Here is a 25634-nt window from a genome sequence, read left to right on the forward strand (position 1 = left end):
TAACAAGGACATACAGAACCCAGGGTCCAATTATGTGGTAACAAAATGGGACGGAGAACTTTTTGCTCTAATGTTTTGTCCTGTACAAAAATAATGGCACTTGGTTAATTTAGGTTTTAATTTGCAGCATCACTTTTGCGCTTCAGATGCAGAATCACAGACAAATTGACACTCCAATATAAACATTATTTATGTAACAAAGGATTTTTACAAGTTGCATGAGATCAATTACTCTTCAGAATATTACTAACGTGCTTACAGCAGTAATGGAGTATGTCAGTCTAAACCTTTTTTATAGGTTAGGTACATCATTCTTTATCTAAATATAGCTTTTATCTTATTTTTTTCACGACTTTAGAAGTTGTCAATAAGATGAGTTTCAACAGCCACTGAGCAGCGATGCAGTTATTTACATATCCTCATAGTTTAATGGTCACAGAGAATTCTTGATGCATGTTAGCTGGAAAATGTTTGGCTGTTTAATTTTTCAACCACTAAAAGCAGAGTTAGCATACTAAGGAGGCAGAATGGAAAATCATGCACCAAAGCATAATTAATTATGTGTGCCACAGATAATATTAATAGGCCACACAGCACCAGACAAAAAGGAACATTTAAACTGCACATCTCGTGCACTTTGTTTGCACATCAATGGTAAACTATTTACATATATTTCCTCCAGGAAAGAGAGGAGAAATTTTTATCACTGAAGTGAATCTAAAGTCACAGTGCATTATTTATAAATTGAAGTGTGCTGTAGGTGGGTCCAAGAAATGTTAGAAATACTCAGATGTTAGATTTGGATTTATTTTTGTCAGAGAAGTTTCAGTACATATTGAAAATTTATTGACATGCATGTAAAGGCTGTGGTCGGCGCTAGCTACAATTCAGGCACAAATCAATTTTTTTTTTTTTTTATTTTGAGAAAGGCATTCACACTTGTATATCTTCTAAACTTGTGTACTGCAGTAGTGTGGGTCAGTCCTCTATGCACTGTCTGTAGTGGGCAACAGTGGCGCCACCTGGATGCTAACTGGTACAAAGTTGTCACACCTGTCCCGACTTCTTTGCCCTGGCTCCCTGTTTTAGTGTTGATTTTAAGATTTTATTGTTTGTTCTTAAGTCTCTAATCCTTTTTATCTTGACCTAAGAAGAACTGAGAAAAGTATTTTTCATCTTAAGTCTTTGATTAGCCCTTTAACAAAATCTAAAAAAAAAAAAACATTTTAATTTTTGGTGTAGTTTTATTACCACATCAAGTTTATTGTGGTGTAGTGTTCTGCTTCCTGGTATCCACCACTAGGCTAGAGAAAAGTATGTTCATGTTGTGTAGAATAGAGCTTTTTCTGTTGTCACCCTCAAACCTGTAGAAAAGCCTTCCCGTCGATGTTAAGATCACACCTCTTTGTGGACATTTGCAAATCTTGTTGAAACACTAATTCTTTTTAAGATTTTGATATTTCTTACTATACATTTCTGTGTCTTTTATATCAGTTTTTTTTTTTGTTTGGTTTTTTATTTCCCCTTTTATTTGCATTTTATCCCTACTAGTTGTTCAGCACTTTGGCCAGCATATGTTGTGTTATCTGTGCTTACAAATAATGCTTACTTGACCATCACAAATACTAAAGTAATAAGCTATTTCTAAATTTTTAAAAACTATTATTTTATCTGCTTTGTTTTGTTGTTTATCATTTGCTTCTGACAATAGTTAAACACTTTGATCGATTTCAGTTGTTGTTTAAATGTGCTATGTAAATAAATGTAATTTAATTTTGATTTTATATTTATCTTCAGTGTTAGTCTTGATTTTCCAGATCTCCCCTTTTAATTAATTTAAACAAAACAACAGCAGCACATGATGAGTTGATAAGGGAAAAAACTTGATGTACAGTATTTTCGCATATCACTGTAAAAAGATATGTCAGTGTGGATGAAGCAGGATGATGTTAGAACTCTTTGGAATTATTTGCTCAAAGAAAAGCATGAATAACGAACACGTTTCACTATTCCCTTAGCACCAAGTGAGCACTATCTTCACTCACAACATATGAGACACTTTTATACCACTGGCTAGCTAAAAAAAAGTTGCCACCTGGATTTAACTGAGCAAACAGTTTTAAGCCTTTTGGGTGATTACTTCATGCATCGTGACATTGCAGAAGCTTATAGAAATTACGCTACAGTGAATGCTGCTAAAATCAAAGCTTGAAGTTACTCAACAAAATATTAATGACATTTTCTTTGTGTGTCGATTTTTTTTCAGCCAGGCAGTGCGTAGCTGACATGATGCCAGACAATTTAAACCGAATATTAAATGTAACTAGTGTACTGCTTTTCATAAAAGACTTTCGTTCAATTAAAACAATAGCAAAGATAAATGTAGCAAAACAGCAGCAGAAATATTTCTCTGTATTACTGAAATATTTCAATCATTGCCAGATTAATTTTTATATACTTTCGGCCCATTGTCCACTTTCTCAGAATGGACAGCGCAAGGAAGATTTGCCTTCTCAATGTCCATCTCTACATTCTCTGAGACTTCCATTTTGTTAGTTTGAGGTTCGTCTTCATCTTGGCTATCCAATTTAGACATATCCTCTTCTGAAAATGGATATTTTTCATCATATTTCTGAAAGGTGACTTTTCTCTGTCTCTTGATGGATCCAGCATTTAAATCTGAAATTTTACTGGCCGTGTCTTCAGCATTAGATGAATCATAAGAACCATTAGCTGGCTTATCAAAGCAAACACAGCTGGTGGTGTTGGGAGCTTCACTTTGCAGGGTTGATGTAGCAGTGCTGGTGATCACATGATGCTCGTTCAGCTTTTGTTGATGCTCATCAGCAGAGAATTTGGGACAATATTTGAATGGGTTTCCAGGGTAAGCCAAAGAGGTGGTTGCAACTTGACCTGCTACTCCACTATGAGGTTTACCTTTCATCATACCAAGAACTTCATAGCGGAAACTGGAGATATCTTGCTTAAGTTCCTAATGATTATAAAAAACCATAGATTAAACAGAAGTAATGATTATATTGCTTAAAAAAGCAAACAAGTACATTTAGGTTTAAATGTTGCATCATTTCACACTACCTTGAAATTTTCCTCCGTCAACCCCTCCTCTGTCTTTGCATCTCTGATCATTGCAGCCACATACCGCTTCACAAGGCTCTTTAAAACCTCCTATAATAATATGGTTGTGTTGTTTTTATGAGACACGAACACAGATACACATCTAAATAAGTAAAAACAAAACATGTCATTCATGGCACAAATGTCATTTCTGCACTTCACACATGACAAACCTGATACTCGTGACTTAATCTGACATTTTCTGCTGCACGGACCTAGAATTAAAGTAAAAACAAAAGTGGCTTTATTTTGACAGTTGTATAGTACTTGCCCTTTCTCAACAGAAGACCTCATGATGCACATTAACACAGCCTATTCAATTGCTGAGGAGAAAACGCAATCTAATTTATGTATAATTGTTTGGAGCCAAGCACTATGAGACGGTGAGTACTAACGAAATGCTGCAGTGACAAGACAGATCAGATTAAATCACAGGAAACTGCTTACCCCCAAAGTCTCAAAGGTTTCAAGTCTTTTTTTGTTTGGTCTTTTAAACACATGTGTTTTTATCCATCCAAATAGATAATAAACTGACTTTGGACTTGGTATTATATTAAATGGAGATGGTAACGTTCCCCCTTCTTCAAAATAGCTCATCCATAATTTGGTTCTTGCAAATTTCCATTCAATATCTGCATGATCCTGAAAAGAAAACAAACAATTCACTTCACTGAACCTTTTAGTAGACAACTGCAGTATAAATACCCCCCCCCACCACCACCACACACACACACACACACACACACACACACACACACACACACACACACACACACACACACACACACACACACACACACACAACCAAAAGAAAACCGCCATGCAAAAGAAAACACAAACTAACTCAAATACAAAAGGATTATCTACATCACTCACAGCAATGTGCTGGTAGGAGTTGTTCATCATTGCAATTAACATGTTTAGAAGCACTACCAGGGAGATGATATTATAAGTGCCAAACATAGTAGAGCCTACAAACTCAGTAAATTCATGATGTGGCTCCACGTTGGTCACATAGAGGGAAATCAGGCCAAATATAGACCAGAATAATGACTGCAATGTTTCGAACAATCTGAAAAGCAAACAGAAATATATTAATTAATTTAGCGAATAGACTTATTAGTTGTATAAATTTTTCAACAACAACTAATTAAAGAACTTTGACTTGCGTTGAAAAGGCATTGTTTTGCTGAGTGCAGCGGATACCCGTGCAATTCTTTTCATTTGTTGCATAGTAAAAGTAGAGCTGATTGAGGCCGTTAGCAAAGGCCAACAGCACTAGACAGTAGATGAAAAGGAATTTGAGGATGTCCAGAAGCATACGGCCTAGTGAAATCTGCAAAGGACCCAGGTGGGAGTTGGCAGTGAAGAGACTGATGAGGCGCAGTGAGCTGAAGATGTTGGCAATGGCAAACAATGCCTCTGCCACCAAAGTTGGGTGCCATGTTTCCCAGCTGTCCCTGGCTTTGTAATCATGGTACTGTTCAAAATAGGAATAACTGATAAATAGCACGTATCAGTAAAGTTTCTGCAAAGTTCCTGATTCTCCAGATATGCTGTGACTGATTAATATTTCTAAATTAATTGCAACATCTTAAATGTTAAATATCTAGTCAAATGTCTCTAAATGCGTCAATATACATTACCTTTGAGTATGCAACTATCTTTAAAGAGATAGTTGCAAGATATAAGGAGTTCATTATGAAGTCCATAATGTTCCACCAATCATCCATATAGTCTTCAAAACCACCATCCCACATTTGTTTGATCTCAGTCCATATAAAGCCTTGGAGAGAAAATGAGCAAAAGTAATATGCCACTGTAACATTTCCAAGCTTGTAATGTTCCAAGATGAACAATTATATAAAAAACACATGTAATTGCATATTGTATGTAGCCATATATTACTTTTCATTTAAAAAAAAAAAAAGTGCTTTTATGCAGAGCACTGATGTACAAAAATGCATGCTAATGACAGGGTAAAGAGCAGGCTGTGAGTGTCTGTGGGCATTGTTACCAATCACCCAGGGGAGGATCATCCATTCCACTGTGGTGGGTGCTGGGCCCTGAAAGTCCTGCTTTCGACAGTTGGGGATACCAGAGTCAATATGTTGTGAGGCCAAGAAGAGCAGGAAAAGGAAGGTCAGGTAAGAAGTAGTGTGACAGATGAACTTGATGAAGGGCTTACGGATGAACAGGCCATAGCGAGTCTTTGGAATTATCAAGTAGCAGATGGATAACAGTGGAAAGAGGAGGCCAATGAAGATACAGGTGATAAGCTTTCCTGCCCAGTGACGCCTCCTCCAGCCTGGGAATTCATCATACCACCGAGATGCCAACAGCTGCTGGCAGTTAGGCTGAGCAACAAACTAAGGGAAGGAGAGAGAGAAATATAAACAAATACATAAAACATTTCACCCGAAATTAAATCCTCTTTTATCCATTCTTCAAAATATAATTCTAAAAGAATATATAGAAATATTTGCCTCATTGGAAATAGAAACCACCATACAACTAAGAAAAGAATGTTGAGAAAAGCGATAGCTTGTGTGGCTTATCTTATTTTTATTGTAAAAATCCAATTTACAGTAAGAGCTGTAACTGCACATGGTGTATGATTAATAACACACTGAAATTAGATCAGAAACATATGCCATGAGTAGCAATGCAAGACTAGTTTTTAGAAGTGATCACTTTCAGGAATTATGTCAAACCAGCTTCCCACGCTCATTTTCTCTGTCCACTGAAATTTGATATAAACCTCAGATGGACACTGGTAGATGGAGATGGATGTTAATTTCAATTTAACAGAGTTATAACCAAATGGATCCCCATAATGGCTCTACAGTATATACGATTAAATTATGGGTGATGAGGTCATACATTTGTGTCTGTAATTTATTTTGGCATTTCATGTGAGATTTTGAGAAGACACGCAGTGACTGAAGGCAAAAGATGGCATCTGAAAGTAACAGGCTTCAAACAACTGCCTACATTGTACATAACACTGTAAGTGTCACCTTTGTTTTGATACCTGTTCTTACTGACAAATACTGTATAGTCCAAACTAATTAAAGAAACTGATATTTAATCATTTAATCAGATGTTTGACAGTAAATACCACCCCTCTGCCACTGACTTCGAAGAGAGACAGTTTTTATCAATTATACTCAGTGTTAGATTAAATTGAACTCATTGTGCCATACCATCGTACCATACCATACCATATCATGCCATACCATACCATGCCTTTCCATGCCATACCATACCATAACTGTACCGTACCATACCATACCATACCATTTTTTCTTAATATAACACTTAAAACATGAAAAAAATTACACATGGTGGACCAAAGTGTTACACAACAGGTAAAACATGAATAAAATATACCACACCTCACAACTAGAATAAACACCACAAACAAGATCCAATTCAATCTAAAGATGGTAGAACTTATGTCAAACTCACCCTATGTTGAAAGCCAACAAATAAAGATGTTTTTTTTAAACTGGATTTAAATCCATCAACTGAGGAAGGTCATCTTATGTGTAAAGGAAGTTCATTCCAGAGATTTGCGGGCACAACAGAAAAACTTTATCACCTTTCATTTTCGGGTTAGATTTAAGAATTACCAGCTATATCTGGTCAGCTGACCGAAGGGAACGAGAGGGGATGCAGGTTGGACAAATATGTGAGTCCTAGACCATTAAAAGACTCTTAAAATATCCAAGTACTTTAAAGCTGTCTTTAAGATGCAGTATTCATATGGAATTAATGTATCAAATCGAGTTTAGGAACAGGGCCACACCTCAACTACACCTCTAATCACCTGGCAAGCCCATACTCGCCTCACTTCCTCTACTTCCTGTTTGTCTTGTTTTTTCTTTCCCATACCAGTTCTGGACATCTTCTGTTCTGCATTCCCATCACTCCTATTTGCAGTCTTTTTGTTCAGCCTCCCATAATCCTGTTAACCTCTTCATTGCTCCTCCCTGTCCCTAACCCTCTTCTTTTTTCTCTTCTTCCTTCCATCAACTTTTGTCCTTCTTTCTTTTCTACCATTTTTCTTCCTTTCCTGTGTACTTGTCCCAAACATCATTCATTCCTTTTCTTTCATCTTAATTTTTTTAATCTTCCTATCTCTTCTTTCTCTTTCAGGGGTTACATAAGCTGGTCTCCCGAAGATCTGAGACAGCGCCACCATCCTGAGTCTCCCTGACCAACTCACTACTTGACCACCACAAATGTCCATTCCACATCCTTCTTCCTTTAACTCTTTAATCCCTTTTAGCTTACACAGTTGTAGCGTGAGCTTTGTCTGTAAAATAACTCTTAATGGTGGATGAGAACATTAAACATGCATTGTTTTGTAGTGTTTATCCAAATGTCTTATGATGTTCCTCCGATGTATTCTTTTAAATGCATGTGGAATAGGTGATTCTCAATCCAAACATGTCACATGATCAGGTGCCTGCTCTGTCAGTTTTCAACATGCATTGTAACCCAAAGTCTAGTTATTGGACTTGCAGTGTCTAGCGTGCATGTAAATTTATAGTTGCAAAAATGTGTCACTGAGGTAAATGTCAACAAAGGCAGGCAAGGCTTTCCAGCAACTGTATGCTTCTACTGCAAAGCCATGTTGTTGTAACATATGCAGTATGCCGTTTAGCATTGTCTGCCTGACATACACAGGCCTTTTTCCAAAAAAGGTTTCATTTGGATAGAAACATGTTCTAAAATCTGTAGTCTCACAGCGCTGATGGTATTGTTGTGCAATTTATAGATTTTTGCTGAATACAAATCTTTGCTTCAAAGAAACTCTGCCTCCTATAAAGTTTTCTTTTTGTACCCAACCATGGTACTTATGTAGTATGATTTAACCTGATAAATTGTTAAATGTTTCTTTCAGCTATTTCATGTAGTAACACTTAATTTAATTATTGTCCTGCTTTATTATGTTGGCCCTGCAAAGCTTTTCAGACATGTTGCCATCGTCAGATTCAAGATGTACAAGTGTTTTTCTTGGAATAGTAAAATGTTATTTTCAACATTTGATGTGTTTTCCCATTATGATGCTTTTTTATTTCCTTCTATTACATGTTTTGTTTTGCATAGCTTCCAAATCCTTCTGATATTTACCTTTACAACACCAGCTTACTTGAACACTGCTGCAGACCGCTCTCTTGCTCATTAAGCCCAAGAAGACTGACAACTTGAGTTATCTAGTTGTTGGGTATTAAAGCAACAGTTGAACATTTTAACATGTTTAACATGTAAATTGCTATTCAACAGTTGGGCAAAATTAACGCACTAATTGTTAACTAATACAAAAGGTTTATTCATTTTTCTTTTAAAACAAAATCAACAGTAAGATTGCATTTATTATGATTATCATTATAATTATCAATGAAAATAAACCAGAATAACTACATGATATGATCTGTAAAGCTATCAAATGTATATCACATAAAATTGCATCTACTTACATAGCACAGGGCCAAATGCACAGAAAATAAATACTCATAAATCAAAATCAATAAATGCTGAGTGTCAAGTTAGCTTGAAATTCAACAATAAAGTCACAGAAACCAATTAACACAGAGACTTGTTAATAGTGCCATTGATCTTTCATCTGATATTGCACTGTGTGTTATCAAAATGCAACTGTAAAAGCACAATAATGCATGCAGACTCTTAAATCCAGTGTTGTGGCTTACTGTAACATTAGTTATAAAATATAAACATAACAACACAGTATGCAGTCCATAAAATCTGCAGCTACAATGTTGTTGCTTAATACAAACAAGATCTAAAAGATCCATGTCATTTTAAATCAGTCAGTCAGTAATTTATATAACAAAACTGAACCAACATTTTTGTTGTTTTTACTCAGTTTATGTATGTGCTAAGCAGATGAACGTTGTTTATATTTTAAGGTTTACAGGGAATTCCAACTGCACACAGATCCTGCACTACAGCACTAGCTCTCATTTTGCTTGTTCTCCATTGAATATAATTACAACGTTACGGGAAATTTAGTTAATGACTTTAAGGTGGAATGTTAGTCTGAATGTCAAACCAATTTAGTTAATCCCTTAACCAGTGGCGGCCCGGCTGCAGGCCGTTTTCCGTATTTTTTTTATATCACGCTCATACAATATCATAGACATGTCCTATTTAAATAAAACTGCGCATGACGCACCAGTAGGCTCTCCCTTCACACAAACACTCTTTATCACACAATAGTTCAAAAAACAAATACCCACTCACGTAAATATGTAAATTGTATTGTGTTATGGTGTTTTTATGATTCAATTTTGTTTACATTACATAAAATGGCATTATATTGTTTACATATATAAAAATGATGACTGTGAAATTCATTCTGACTCTCATTATAATGCACAATAGAAAAAATAAGCTTCTAGTGTTTATGCATCACCTGATGAATTTCAATAATACTGAAAGCAAATATGAATATACAACAAGATTCCTCTTGATACCACCATTCATTAGAGGTCTCATTGATGACTGTATGTTGAAGTGTTCCAAAATTATAGCTTATTGAAGATGGAATTATCCAAAGTGGCCATTTGGAGACTCCAAAAGCACGCGAACATACTTACAGTAAAGCCCTCATAGCATATTAATTTTGGCTGCTAATTTTAACTGGTCATGGGAAAGGCTTAATGCTACAGCTACATTTCAAGTCCATATCTCCATCTCTCCATGAAGCATGTTGACAAAGTAAAAGAAAAATTCAGACGAGGGAAAAATCCTGAAATTTCCTTTTGTTCCAACTTCAATAACTTTATGATGGTTACAGTTACAATACATTTGAAAGCTCAGGGTAAAACTTTAGAGTGTTATCTTTATAAAGAGACCATGCTTTTGAATATACTCCAAACGGTTCAAGAACAGCATCTAATTTAATTTGGGTATGTCTTTTTCAAGCATTTTTGGCATTTTGGGGGTGACTGTTAAGGGGTTAAACTTGGAACACAAGCACGGTTAGGTCTGAAATATGTTGTTTTTACAACATGTCACATTACATGTCATGGATAATGTCTTTAAATTTCACAGTCCATTGTTTTGACAAACACCAGAGGAGACAGATTCTTCTGGATTACACCTAAAACATGATTATAAGCCATTTTAGTTCACGTGACCACATGCCCGATTGGGACAATTTGGGCAGTAGACAGTATTAGCCGAACAGCATTCTTTGAAAACCATTTTCTCATTTTGATGTTTTAAGAAATGAATTCTGTCTTGGTCTATACCACAAATATTGGCACATTAATCAACATGAAGTGAATTAATGACTCATCTTCACTTTATCTCTTTTTGCACTTGTGTCTTCGTAGAGCAGTGTCTATGTTTAGGGCACCAGTAACTCCCAAAATTGTGTTCATCTTTGCAATACAGCCTAATGCATAGTAACAGCCTTTATTCTAGCTATTAAAACTACACCGCAGTCACAAACAAAGCATTATCTGTGTCAGCCTTAATTAATTAATCAGCAGAGGGGTGTGTAAAGAAACAACTGTTCAGGGAGGTCATTTTTGCAACCAAGTTGAAATCTCTATCAATGCATATTTTTTTCAGTGTCCAGGGTAAATAAACAATGTTGCCACTTGATACCTCATTGGATTAAAATAATAAGCACCAGGGAGAATTTAAAGAAAAAAGGAGTGATGCATAACGGGTAATATGCAGTTGAAACATAGTTTATTCTTCATTCATTGTGTTTTTCCACAAGTTTTCTCAGTTTTTTTTCTTAAACGTGTCACGTTTCTTACATTTAATTTCACTGAGCCAAGCAACATTTCAAAAGTTAGTTTAATTTCACAATAAATAACAAAAAGAATTTAGTGGATACATACACAAAAACTCATTTTAAAAACACTTTTAGGTCCCCTCCCTAATTAAAATATGATGAGAAAAACATTCTAAGGAAGTGGCCATTACTTCTTCCATCATTATGTCCAATTATCTAATCATCATGGGACTGTCAAAGAGGTCCACTGTAATGCATTGCTAAAAGCCAGGCAGGCCATTATATGTTGTTCTACAGTCCCCAAGGATGTCTACGCCCATCTCTGGCCATTTACAGCTCATTTTGGCACTTTCCTTATAATCCAATCCATGTTGTTCCAATCTTCTAACACTTGTCTCTTATTCTTAATTGTAAAACTTTCTATTTGTATCCCCATTTTTGGAATTCTCTGAAATTCACTGGATATTGAATATTTTGATTCTCTCATGTCCTTTAAATCCCATCTTAAAACAAAGTGTTTTAAGATGTTTTTCCCTGCAGTTCTGGGACGCAGGGGAATAATACCATGGTTGTGCATTTTTGCTGGTTTTCACATTTTTTACTACATTTTTATCAATTTTCATTGTGTTTATTACTTCTTTTCCTGTATTTTATTATTATTTTTTTTAAATCTTGTTTTTGTACCATGACCTTGAAAACCACTTAAAAACTGAAAGTCTTACTATTATGAGTGGGTTCTCTCCGGGTACTCCGGCTTCCTCCCACCGTCCAAAGACATGCATGTTAGGTTAATTGGTTAGTCTAAATTACCCTTAGATGTGAATGTGTGCATGAGTGGTTGTTTGTCTCTGTGTGGTCCTGCAATGGACTGGCAAGCTGTCCAGGGTATACCCTGCCTTTTGCCCAAAGACTGCTGGGATAGGCTCCAGCTTCCCCGCGACCTTTAATCGGACTAAGCGGTTAGGAAAATTATTGAATGAACATTAATATTAATACTTTCTGAGTTTTCTTGTATGTGAATGTGATAAATGATCTTATTTTCATTGTTTTAACACTGGCACAAAACAAATCAGGAATATGACTTCTGGTCACAGCATTAATAAGAGATAAAAAGCTTACCTCTTTCTGGCAATATTTTATAGCCAGCTTCAGTCGGGCCAGATCATTGGTGTTCTCATCCAGGAGCGGGTTGATGTCATCACGGTAGTTGAGGATAATTTCCAACTCTTTGGAGCTCCTGGTCTGATCCAAGAGGTCTTTGGCAAATTGTTTGCACATTTGAGACAGCTCCTCATACTCTGACTTAAACTCGTTTTCCACTGTGCTGAGCTCTTTCAGCTCCCAGCTGAGTTGAAACGCAGTGAGAAATGGGTCCTCACTGGACAGGGCAATGAGAGATGGACTGGAAAGGGCCTTATAGATATTAAGACGAGAGCGTGAGTGACGCAGGCCATCCACGTCTGTACTGGACAGACACTCCACGCAGTTGCAATGTACAGCATGTGGCTGAGGTATTGAAACGCCATGCTGCAGAAGAACTTTGATGATCTCATAGTTGTTGGTGTGCGCTGCAAGAATGATCGGGGTAATGTCTGGGGTAAAGTCTGAAAACTGTTTGTCCAGTAGAATTGGTGGGATCTTATCAGATAGCAAGGGAAAAAAGAAAAAGAAAAACATAATTATACAGTCATGAGGCAAAATAATTTATAGGATACATGAATATTATCTGATAGTTCCCAAAGAGTATTTCTTTCAGCATGAGAAAGGCAGCTCTGGTCCTCAATGTCCATTGTCCTGCAGATTTCTAGATTTTTTCCTACTTTAACACACCCGATTCAAATGAATGGATCATTGTGTAGAACTTGAAAACAAGCTGTGGGATCCATTTGATTTGAATTAAGTGTTGAAGCAAGGAAACATCTAAATACCACAAGACATCAACCCTCGGGGACTGAAGTTGCCCATCCCTGTTTTAAAGCCTTCATAGGATTCATCTGTTTAAATGGATCTAATCAAATCTGAGTTCTGCCTCTGACAAGCTTGTCTACCAGCAGCAACCACACAGCTAATAGCTTGTGGTTCAGCTGGTCTAAACCAAGACTATCTTCCTGTTTAGAAGCAACAGTGTTTCTCTTTTTCTTCACTTTGCTTTGCAGACTATTTGCTGGAAATCCAAGCTGTTTTGTAAGGTTTTTGTTTTGGTTTTGTTTTTGTTTTTTCAAATGTGTAATACAAACTGCAACCCTCCCACCTAATTTTTTATTTCTATCCTACTGAAAATAATTAATAACATTGCTGAAAAATTCTTCTGCGGAAGTCGAGTACAGTAAATGGCTTGTGGTATTCTTGGAGATTAATATTTGCTGCCTGTTTTCATGCTTTCATGTTTTTGCTCCGAATTGTAAGGTAACAGAGTACAGAGAAAAAGGCATTACAGGAGTCACATGAACGATTACAAATTCATTTATGGACACAGCTGTGAACACTAGCCTATTGAATATTAATTATAGAAAAAAACTTTCTGTTGGTGTAATACAGTTTTACTGTGCAGTACAGTATTTTTATTTCCTTTCCCTGGGATAAACTTATTTACATTTACAAACTGTGTGGGAGTAGAATGAAGCTTAGAATATTTAGAATAAACTCAATGGGACATTTGCCATAATACATGCTTCATTTTACCACTTTATGTGTTTGTTTGAGTGTTATTGTGTTTCCTTACCTGTTTTTCCCCACGTGGCCTTTTGTGGTTCAGCAGCAGTTCCACGGCACCCACAACTTCTTTACGGATGGCGTGGAGAAGGGCATCACCCACGTACACGTTATAGCTGAGCAGCAGCTCTATGATCTCCAGGTTCTCGTTTTCTATGGCAATAAGGAGGGCTGTGCGCCCCAGAGAGTCAATGCAGTTGATGTTAATTCTGAAGTAGATTTCAGCCTCTTCCAAAGCTTGCTTTACACTCGCATAGTCCCCCTTTTCTACAGCCCCCAGGTAGGCTTTCTCCATGGCGGAGAGCTCAGCCTCTGCCCTCACAATCCGGAGTGGGATGCGGTCCCTGTATGAGGAACTGTCCGTTTTCCTGTAATATAGCTGGGACATTGTTGCTGTAGTATCTCAGTCCCAACCTGAAAACTGATGGATGAAAAGAGAAGACAGGTTTCAGCCTAAGATGGGATCATTTGGCATAAAGGAACAAAAATGACAAATAATAATAATAATAATCATCATCATATTTTGGTCGCTGAAACACATCAAGTCATCTCAAGCTTCTTGTGAACATGCCAGAGTTAACATTAAAATGTGGATCAGATTTATTAGTGACTAGGTTTTTTTTTTTTTTTTTTTTTGTTTTTTGTTTTTTTGTATACAAACATATTACATTTAATTATGACAGGAGACGGAATAGTTATATATTTCGCTTTAGCAAGCCAGATATTATTATTAAATAGGTCAACTTACTCATACACAAAGAGAAAAACTTTACCGCTTTGTTGATGCTTTCTGGTTTTCACAAGAATCGCTCAGAGCATCGCGCGCGGCGCCTGCGTCCTTCCTTTTTTAGAACAAAAGTCTTCCTCGTAGATACTCTTACATGTCTTATAAGTTGGCAATGCCCATCCCTTCAGCTCAAACTACCGACAGACACTTTTCCCCTCCCACTTAACGCGTCTGATCCTGTAGTGTCCAAGTGACACATTCAATGACCGTCGCAAAGAATATGCAGCAACGCCCCTTCATTTTCCACGTGGTTTTGCTGAGCTTTCATACGTAACATGTGACCAAGAGCAATAGTTTGTTTGTTAAAACTTTGAAAAGCTATTTAGATTTAATGTCTTCGTGAGGACGGTAAATAAAGTAAATTTCATATAAAAATGAAAAAGAAATCATTTCAACAGACAATTCCCACAAACTTGCATACTAGATGTGAGGGGATGTTATTGCACAAGCGTTTGGGGATGCGCGCAGTTTTTGTTCATTTTAAAGTTCGATGCCCAGAGGATGAGAATTCCCAAAACAACCTTAAAAACACAGTTTTTGTGGTATTTTTTCATTCTCAATACATTAGAACATCTCTGATCAGGCTGAGACAACTTGTTCACAAGTACGGTAACTCTGAATAATAGTGTCAAGTTTCTAAATTAAAATTTTGATTTCCACTCTTTGTGCAGGTTGACACACACACACAACACAATTCATATATAATTATTAAAAACAATTCTATACAGTGGGTTGTCTTATCTTTTAATTTTTAGTTAAATACTCATGCTATAGTTGGGGAGTTTATATTCCAACCATCCTTTTTCTATACTTGCTTATAACAGGTTGCAAAAGGCCGGAATCTATCCTGGCCACTACTAGGGAGGAGGCAGGGTACTCCCTGGTGACAAGTCCACTGCAGAAAAACAATTATTCCCCTCACCCATGCCAACTCCACGCAGAATGGGAAGGCTCAAACCAGGAACCTTCTTTCTGCAGGTCAACAGTGCTAACCGTTACACCACCAAGCAATCCAGGAGGTCTGTAAAAGAGAATAATTTTAATGCAACATAACTAGAGGCTTTTTCAGAGCTACAATAAATTATATGAGCCAACAAGTTGTTTTCAGGGCTTGATAAGCAGTGAGTACAGGTCTTGTTGTCATGATGCCAGTCACTAGCAATGCTGGTGCCTTTACATTGTTATGAATTCCACTGTCGTTCTCCTTATCCAAAACTGATTCAAATTTGTTACTTTGTAGAGTATTCTTATTATTACAGGTGCAGATCTTATCCAAGTCACCTCAGGTTTCTGTCTGCAAGCCTGGGCAAATGTGGTGGAAACACAGACAGTTCTTGCAATTACATCCATTGAACTCAGTTTCTGTTAAAACTGTAGAATATACACACCAACATGACCTGTACAGTTTAACAAATTCAAGACTCCCTATTTGAGCCACACTGGAAGATCTAAAATCCATGTCAGTAGATACAATTCAACATTAACCTAAAGCAGATGCAGTATAAAAACATTTTTAGCAATCACACAAAGTATAACATTTCAAGATATTTTAATTTTATTTTTGTTTATGTTAGCTTTCTCTTGGAAAAGTTTGTTTGTTTGTTTGCTTGTTTATTTTTACTGCTGTCAAATGTCAAAATAAAAATTTGCCTCAAACACTGTATTGTGGTACATGTAATATTTCCCCCAGGGTTTTATAGTGCTTCATAGTTACCCTTATCAAATTTTGGTTTAATTGAATAACTGAGGACAGTTTAAAAATATCTTGCTTGTCTATATTTACAAAGAAAGAATTTCGATCCAAAAAACTTTTCTTTTTGCATTAAAGCACTTGTGGACACTACATAGGTAGTTTATTCATGAATAAAACAATGTTGACATGATGTCATGTGATCCCTGTCGTTAATCATGAGGATGACACAAATGCATTGCAGATGCTAAAGGCATGAACTCACACAAAACCCCTGTCATCTGAAATTTGACCAAATTATATGATTAAGTTAGATTTAACCACAAATTGCCCTTTGGTTATTTAACAGATGTCTCCAAGAAAACCACAGAATCTGATCAGTTCATGACATCCATTTCTTTCCTTTTACTCTTTAAGGGGTTTCCCTAGAATGTCGCTTCCCCAAATTATTTGCTCCTAACACCGAATCTTGCTGTGCCACATAATTTTGTTTGTTTGTTTTCTCAATATTTTTGGGTCTTTGAGTTACCACACATGACAATCCAGTTGGGCAATAACACCTATCATCACTCACTTGCTGTGTTGTTAAAATGTCTAGTAATCACATGTTTTGAGTGTCTGACCTTTTTAATATGTTTTGTGAAGATTTTTTTCATTTTGCTTTTTTTTCTGGCCATTTGGATCCTAAAACATTAAATATGAGCTAGATGTGAACATGTCCATTCTTGTGTCTTTCAGATGAAGGCTGTTTTGATTCAACAAATTTGGTCCGTGTCAACCACAATCCACATTTATTGATACACCAACAATAAACACGTTATATAACCCTAAAAGACACTGAGGATCTCACTTTTAAAACTTTTCACTTAATTGTATGTTGCCAACGAGAAAAACAGCTAGATATAAGATTAAATATATAATTTAAAAAAAAACATATTTCTCTTTCAAACCCACAATACAACATGATTGTGAACTTGCTGCAGTCTTCATGTACCCATTTGTGTGTTTGGAAGAATATAATTTAGTTAATTTTTAATACAACCACAAATCTACATAAGTTTGGAAACTGTGTAAAATGCAAATAAAAAAGGAATTATTTCCAGTTCTCTAAGACCAAATATATATTCACTATGAGTGATAGAAATTGGTAGCATGATAGACTATAAAAGAGCTCTTTAAAATTGAGAGAATCTCCCAGAAGTAAGAGTGTGCAGTAGCAATCTGCAAAAGAAAAGTATGTCAAGCAAGGTTTTGAGAAATTTCAAAATAATATTCCTTAATTTTTATGTTTCAAAGACTGAATATTTCATCATCATCATGCAGCACATTGTTTAAAAGAATCCAAAAATCTGGAGATGTCTCAGTGTCCAATGGGAGGCTGGTAATTGTCAAAGAATACCTGGGATCGTTGCACCCTCAGGCAGCAGCACTGCATAACTAATAGGCATTACTGTCATGGAAATCACTGCATTATCCCAAGAAATCCTCTAGAAATCTCATATACTGTAAGTTTTCAACTTTTTAAATGATTAAGTTGTGATTGAGTATGATCAAACTTCAATGAGCATTTAATAGCAATAACACATCAATTCACATAAATTTGCTTGGGGAGTTGCTGAACTCTTGCCACTAGATGGCAAGATTTTCTTCTGCAACATGCTGATGTGCCTCATCCTTCACACCTTCACACTTGTGATATTGTAGAACTTGCTGGCTCTTGTCCTGTTACCAGGAAAGCTTTGCCTTTGAAGGTTTCTAATCACTGAATACAGTTAAGATGATTAAGATGCACACAAAGCTCCCACAAAGGTTTGTTTAGTGAGTGAAAGAAAATGTAGGACAAATGTTTGTTAATAATGAAAAAGATTCACTTGACCCAGTTTTTGTATTTTGATTGTTGTTTCTTTATACTTTTTTCCCTCTTTTTTCCACTATAAAATTACTCTGTCTTGCACCAGCACTTTGTGTCATTAATCTGGATGGAAATTAACTAATTGTTGAAATATGCTGTCAGAAATAGTGCTAAAGAGCTCTGTGCTAAAGTTTAAAGATGAGCTTGTAGCTCTGGACACGTTCCAAGAACAAGGTGGTTAATACCAAATTCAGTCAAACGTTTGCCCCTACACAATCTAAATTAAGTTTATGTTAGTTGTGCATATAAACTGTAGCTTAATCTGTATTAAAGATATATTTCGCTGCTTCAAACTATAAAATAAATGCCCCTTTTTAAGACTTAGCATTGTGTATTAGCTACACATGCTTGGTTTGACTTAACAGGACCTCATCAACCTTCACTCGGCCTATCTGGCGGCAGAACTCATTTGGCTTTGCAGTCCAGCTTTCTGTCAATTAGATGTAGTGTGTCTCAGCCAGGTTTCAACCCTGCTGCTTAAAATGAACATTGATGCAGTAGTCAAGCTACCAGCTAAAGTTCAAAGTCATTAGATAAGGAGTGGAACTAATTAGGTCTGCCAGTCTTAAGAGTCTTACAGTGATGAGAGAACACAGCCACTGAATACAAAGCTCAACGCTCGACAGCTAAAGTTTTATAGCTGCTCTATTTTTACTTCTTTACCCCCAAATCTGAAAACAAGAGGTTATTAACTTTACTAATAGACAGCAAGACTGGTTTATATTTTATATGAACTATATATGTTATATATATTTGTGGTATGCAGTTCAGTAAGTTATATGAAATTACAGAACCTTCTTTGTGTAAAATGTTGTTGTTTTTCTTTTACATTTATTTTTATGCAGCCTCTTAGTGATATGTTGCAAATTGCCATAAACAGTGATTAAAGCAATGAAACAATACCAGCAAGCTTGTATCATAGTGAGTGTAATGCAATGTTGTTGGCTAATAGGCTACTGCTAAAATGTATATTTTATATGTCAATGTTATAAGCTCAACTTGCTTAATTTTTGTTAGCAAATATTTCTTCATTACACATAGAAGTGCAGGGTATGCATACATTAAGTTAATGACCAAGCACAATGAATTAATTTTCTACCTTTGCTACCTGTGGATAAGTGAAGAGGCATGATGGTTTTTTATTTTGTTTGTCTGCAGCTCAACAAGATCAGCAGGACCCAGGCGCCTGAACAAAAAAGGAGAATGTTATTTTGAGGATTATGATTAGACTTTTGAGATACTTCAACAGGTGTGTGTTTGTGTCTTGTGGTCAGTGGGTTAAAAATCACTTTCAAGCTGCATAGCTAAAACTCATAGTTATCAAGAAGGATGAAGTTACAACCATTGAGTTAACACATGACAGCTGGGGGCTGATGGAAAGATTAAGTCAATTACAGCTTCGGAGGGGGACTTACAAATATTTGAGACATTCCCCCAGAATGTTGGAACAGCAGGCACGCACACATCTGCCGCAACTCTAAAACCATAAATGTCATTATGTTAGAATAAAGGCCACCAAAATGGAGCTCCAGTGACAATATGACAATCTGTGCATTTATGATCCAGTCTCTGGACAACACAGGATCCTTTTGGATAGAAAGCACTGCTGCGAGGTTAGGGGTTGGTCAGGTTCAGACAAACAAAAAAGATCCAACATTCAGAAAAGAGGAAGAGGATGTGGACACGTGCGAGTCTTTCAGTTCGCTCAGATGGATTTTTCATGAGATAAACCTTTTTTCTGAACCACATTATAAGATTATGACCATTAGGCTTTCAGGGCATTTGACAATAAACTACTCATAACTCATATACTTTTCAATCAGTCTAATTAAATCTGATAAATAGGATTTTTTATTGTTCGCGTCTATGTTTGGAAGAATCCTTAAAAAATAATGAATGAACCTGGATGAACCTTAGGCTGGAAATGACTCAACGCAGAGGTGAAGTTAGACAACAGCGTTTGTTTTTAGTTACGTGAGTGTGTTATAAATTATTCCAGTCACTGTCACTGGAAAACAGTGTTTGGTATTTATGTTTCTGACTGCACCGAAAGAATAGAAACATTTATTCATTCATTTTTCCAACCGCTTAATCCAATTCAGGGTTGCGGGGAAGCTGGAGCCTATCCCAGCAGTCTTTGGGCGAAAGGAAAGGCAGGGTACACCCTGGACAGCTCGTCAGTCCATCGCAGAGAATAGAATAGAAAAATAAATAAATTGATTATTATTTTCTTCTTAATGTTTCTGAATTCACTCTAATTTTTCAACCCTTTAAAAGTCAATATATTATAAATACTCATTTAAAGGATACCTGACTTTTATCAACACTTGTTGAAACCAACACAGGAACCCAGCGGAAGGCTTTCACTGCGCTTGACACAGTAAAACTGGGTGAACAGGTTCGGATGGAGCTGATGCGCATGTGTGTTGTTTTACCGCTATGCTCTCAGATCCCGTTTGAACTTAAAACCAGAAATTTTAGTCTTTTTTTTTTTTTGTATTAAACAAGACTTCATTGTCAACCAGATGAAGTTTCTCACAAATATGAATATTCGTGAACCATTTTAATTAGTCTGAATTTAGTTTCTTAGTTATGTTCACTGTCACCTCTGAACTAGGAGTGTTAATGTGAAACCAGTATGAAACTGACTGATGCTTACTTAAAGTAACCTCCCTCACCCGACTGATCTGAAATGACTCAAAAAGAAACAATACAGTGTAAATGTTTTATTACAAATCAGCAATTTTAATTTAACAAAAACAGTTCTTTCAAACTTTAATTTACATATTCATGACTTATGATTGGTGCTCTGCACATTTTCTTCCACAATGTCACATATTCAATGTGCCAGCAGATATTCAGAGAATAAACAAGTTTAAAATCAAGCAACTCTCCTTTCACTGCAGGATTTATGAAGACTTTTCCGTCTTGGTCACGATACACACCACGTCTTCGTAATGTTTCTTGTAACTTAAGAAACACTCGCCTCGTGTCCGAAAAGAATTCCCAGATTCTCAGAAGAAACATGTCTCAGTCTGTATAGGTCATACAATGTGTTGTCATTCAAAACATGTTATTTTGGCATATTAAAATAATTTACAGACTTTCTCAGCAGGATGGATTTCTCAGATGTAGACCTGACTGGGCGCTGTGGATCTGGCACCAGAGTACTTGACAGGATACTCTGGACTCTCCTTGGGAGGACATGAGCTGCACAGGAGGCCTCCACCCAGGATGAGAAGAGCAGCCGTTCCCCAGCCCACATAGAGCGCAGCTCCCAACTCTCTCCTCTGGGCGTCGATCGTGAGAGGGTTGTTGAAATTCTGGATGATGGTGTCGGCAGACCAGCACACAGGGATGAGAACAAGAACGCCAGCACAGATGAAGATAACTCCAGCAGCTTTGGAAATTTCTTCCTCGATAAAGTTGGTGCACTTTCCCCCAGCGACACCCAGGATGATCCCAAAAGCTGCAACAATGATGGCGATGACCACAAGAGCCCTGGCAGCCTGGAGATCCTGAGGTAGCGCCAGTGGGGAATTATAGATCTTGCACTGCATCTAACCTGTACTCTGCATCACACAGTGCATCCACAAGCCTTCCCAGATGACCTGCGCCGTCACAATGTTGGCTCCGATGAAGGCTGTCACCTTCCACATAGGCAGGGCACAAATGATGATGGCCCCCAGGAATCCAATGATGGCGAGGGCAAAGCCCAGGATCTGTCGTCCAATGGACACCATGATGAGGTTCGTATCACTTGAAGGTGAATGAAGCAAAGAAGCCAAAGAAGCTTTGGTTGTAAGGCTGAATAAGGACTGGTGCAGACTTCCCGCAGTTATAAGTAGTTTTTCTCTTGATGGGTGGAGCCAAACTTCCTTCCCTCCAACCTGAGGGCTGTGTCTCAATTCGTTAGTGCATAGTGCATAGCGTGCACTACGCACTTTTCTCTGTAGTGCGCACTACGGTGGGTAAGTGCTGTCCCAAATGGAACATGGACGTGGTGCGGTAACCGACCGAGGTAAAGTTAGTTTGATGTTTGATATTCAACAGATATTCGGACACCCAGTCTCCCGACCCGAAGCCACCTCGTCGTGGGGTTAAGATGCACGATGCAACGGTCTTCTTAACTTCATACCTTCCATCTATACTTGAACACCCAGTCTCCTCGTAATGAATTGCCGACCCTAAGCTGCTTTGTCGTGGGGTTGTGACAGCAAATTTCACCGCAGCGGTCTTCACCACCGGCGGATAGTTAGGGACCGTCAACAAATTAACCATGGCAGAATTTAAACATAACTATCTCCGCAACCACTGGGGCTATGAATGTCAAAACAATTTTAAACAGTTTACGATTTATCTGTGAGTGCTACACTGCCTTTATTTTCTCCATTTTCATCTAGTCCTATTTTATATGAATTTTTAATCAATTCAAACATCAATAGGTTTTTACTCACGTGACTTACACACCTAAAATCACAACCTAATTACTAGTCCAGTCCTGCCACACATTGCACAGCCTTTTATTTTCCTCATTTTCATCTTGTGGGATTTTATATGAATTTTTTAAGATTTCAAAGTTCAATAGCTTTTTAGTCATGTGACCTACACACTTCAAACACTGCCTAATGGTTCAGCTAGTCCTGCCACATGTTGCACAGCCTTTATTTTCTCCATTTTCACCTCGGGTTATTTTATATGAATTTTTTAAGATTTCAAAGTTCAATAGCTTTTTAGTCATGTGACCTACACACTTCAAACACTGCCTAATGGTTCAGCTAGTCCTGCCACATGTTGCACAGCCTTTATTTTCTCCATTTTCACCTCGTGTTATTTTATATGAATTTTTTAAGATTTCAAAGTTCAATAGCTTTTTAGTCATGTGACCTACACACTTCAAACACTGCCTAATGGTTCAGCTAGTCCTGCCACATGTTGCACAGCCTTTATTTTCTCCATTTTCATCTAGTCCTATTTTATATGAATTTTTTAAGATTTCAAAGTTCAATAGCTTTTTAGTCATGTGACCTACACACTTCAAACACTGCCTAATGGTTCAGCTAGTCCTGCCACATGTTGCATAGCCTTTATTTTCTCCATTTTCATCTAGTCCTATTTTATATGAATTTTTTAAGATTTCAAAGTTCAATAGCTTTTTAGTCATGTGACCTACACACTTCAAACACTGCCTAATGGTTCAGCTAGTCCTGCCACATGTTGCACAGCCTTTATTTTCTCCATTTTCACCTCGGGTTATTTTATATGAATTTTTTAAGATTTCAAAGTTCAATAGCTTTTTAGTCATGTGACCTACACACTTCAAACACTGCCTAATGGTTCAGCTAGTCCTGCCACATGTTGCACAGCCTTTATTTTCTCCATTTTCACCTCGTGTTATTTTATATGAATTTTTTAAGATTTCAAAGTTCAATAGCTTTTTAGTCATGTGACCTACACACTTCAAACACTGCCTAATGGTTCAGCTAGTCCTGCCACATGTTGCACAGCCTTTATTTTCTCCATTTTCACCTCGGGTTATTTTATATGAATTTTTTAAGATTTCAAAGTTCAATAGCTTTTTAGTCATGTGACCTACACACTTCAAACACTGCCTAATGGTTCAGCTAGTCCTGCCACATGTTGCACAGCCTTTATTTTCTCCATTTTCACCTCGGGTTATTTTATATGAATTTTTTAAGATTTCAAAGTTCAATAGCTTTTTAGTCATGTGACCTCACTACCTCAACACACTAATTGCACAACAAGTGCTGATATTTTTTTATTCATTTTATTTTTATTTATCTCTTTTATTTAACTATTTATTTTATTTATTATTTGTCTATATTTCAGCATTTTTCTATTGTATGAGCTTACCAGTATATCATATAATTATTGCATATTTATGCATTATATTCCATCCATCCATCCATCTTCTGCCGCTTATCCGGGGTCGGGTCGCGGGGGCAGCAGCCTAAGCAGGGAAGCCCAGACTTCCCTCTCCCCAGCCACATTTGCCAACTCTGCGGGGGGGATCCCGAGGCGTTCCCAGGCCAGCCGAGAGATGTAATCCCTCCAGCGTGTCCTGGGTCTTCCCCGGGGTCTCCTCCCAGAGGGACGTGCCTGGAACACCTCACCAGGGAGGCGTCCAGGAGGCATCCTGACCAGATGCCCGAGCCACCTCAACTGGTTCCTCTCGATGGGAAGGAGCAGCGGCTCTACTCTGAGCCCCTCCCGGATGACTGAGCTCCTCACCCTATCTCTAAGGGAGAGCCCGGCCACCCTGCGGAGGAAACTCATTTCAGCCGCCTGTATACGAGATCTCGTTCTTTCGGTCACGACCCACAGCTCATGACCATAGGTGAGGGTAGGAACGTAGATCGACTGATAAATCGAGAGCTTCGCCTTCTGGCTCAGCTCCTTCTTCACCACGACAGACCGGCGCAGAGCCCGCATTACTGCAGACGCCGCACCGATCCGTCTGTCGATCTTATGCTCCATCCTTCCCTCACTCGTGAACAAGACCCCGAGATATTTAAACTCCTCCACTTGAGGCAGGACCTGACTCCCGACCCGGAGAGGGCAATCCACCCTATTCCTGCTGAGGACCATGGTCTCAGATTTTGAGGTGCTGATTCTCATCCCAGCCGCTTAACACTCGGCTGCGAATCGCTCAAGCGAGAGCTGGAGATCACGACCAGACGAAGCCAACAGGACCACGTCATCCGCAAAAAGCAGGGACCCAATCCTGAGGCCACCAAGTCGGATCCCCTCAACCCCTCGGCTGCGCCTAGAAATTCTGTCCATATAAGTTATGAACAGAATCGGTGATAAAGGGCAGCCTTGGCGGAGTCCAACCCTCACCGAAAATGAATCCGACTTACTACCGGCAATGCGGACCAAGCTCTGACACCGTCGTACAGGGACCAGACAGCTCGTACAAGGGGGTCCGGTACCCCATACTCCCGGAGTACCCCCCACAGGAGCCCCCGGGGGACACGGTCAAATGCCTTCTCCAGGTCCACAAAGCACATGTAGACTGGTTGGGCAAACTCCCATGCCCCCTCCAGGACCCCAGAGAGGGTATAGAGCTGGTCCACTGTTCCGCGACCAGGACGAAAACCACACTGCTCCTCCTCAATCCGGGATTCGACTATCCGGCGGACCCTCCTCTCCAGGACCCCTGAATAGACCTTACCAGGGAGGCTGAGGAGTGTGATTCCCCTGTAATTGGAACACACCCTCCGGTCCCCCTTCTTAAAAAGGGGGACCACCACCCCAGTCTGCCAATCCAGCGGTACTGCCCCCGATGTCCACGCGATGCTGCAGAGGCGTGTCAGCCAGGACAGCCCCATAGCATCCAGAGCCTTAAGGAACTCCGGGCGGATCTCATCCACCCCCGGGGCCTTGCCGCCAAGGAGCTTTTTGACCACCTCAGCGACTTCAGCCCCAGAGATAGGAGAGTCCACCCCTGAGTCCACCAGCTCTGCTCCCTGATGGGAAGACGTGTTGGTAGGATTGAGGAGGTCTTCGAAGTATTCCCTCCACCGACCCACAACGTCCCGAGTTGAGGTCAGCAGCTCCCCACCTCCACTGTACACAGTATTGATGGAGCACT

At 38.3% G+C, this 25634-nt stretch overlaps 1 protein-coding gene and 1 pseudogene across 2 annotated transcripts; both read right to left on the minus strand.

The window, feature by feature from the left end:
• Positions 1-2443: 2443 nt before the first annotated feature.
• trpc4b (transient receptor potential cation channel, subfamily C, member 4b) lies at positions 2444-14018 on the minus strand (the record flags this gene model as incomplete). Its single annotated transcript, XM_079246043.1, has 10 exons — positions 2444-2992; positions 3097-3186; positions 3309-3350; positions 3583-3777; positions 4012-4207; positions 4305-4615; positions 4782-4921; positions 5153-5504; positions 12038-12556; positions 13641-14018. 10 exons carry the CDS (start codon positions 14016-14018, stop codon positions 2444-2446), a joined length of 2772 nt encoding a protein of 923 aa, XP_079102169.1.
• A 7126-nt stretch (positions 14019-21144) lies between these two features.
• On the minus strand, positions 21145-21765 carry LOC306760245 (claudin-4-like; annotated as a pseudogene). The gene has a single exon. The product of its transcript is annotated as a claudin-4-like (transcript).
• Between the last annotated feature and the right edge of the window lie 3869 nt (positions 21766-25634).

This window comes from Telmatherina bonti (assembly GCF_933228915.1).
Source record: "Telmatherina bonti genome assembly, chromosome: 9".
NCBI classification, from domain to species: domain Eukaryota; kingdom Metazoa; phylum Chordata; class Actinopteri; order Atheriniformes; family Telmatherinidae; genus Telmatherina; species Telmatherina bonti.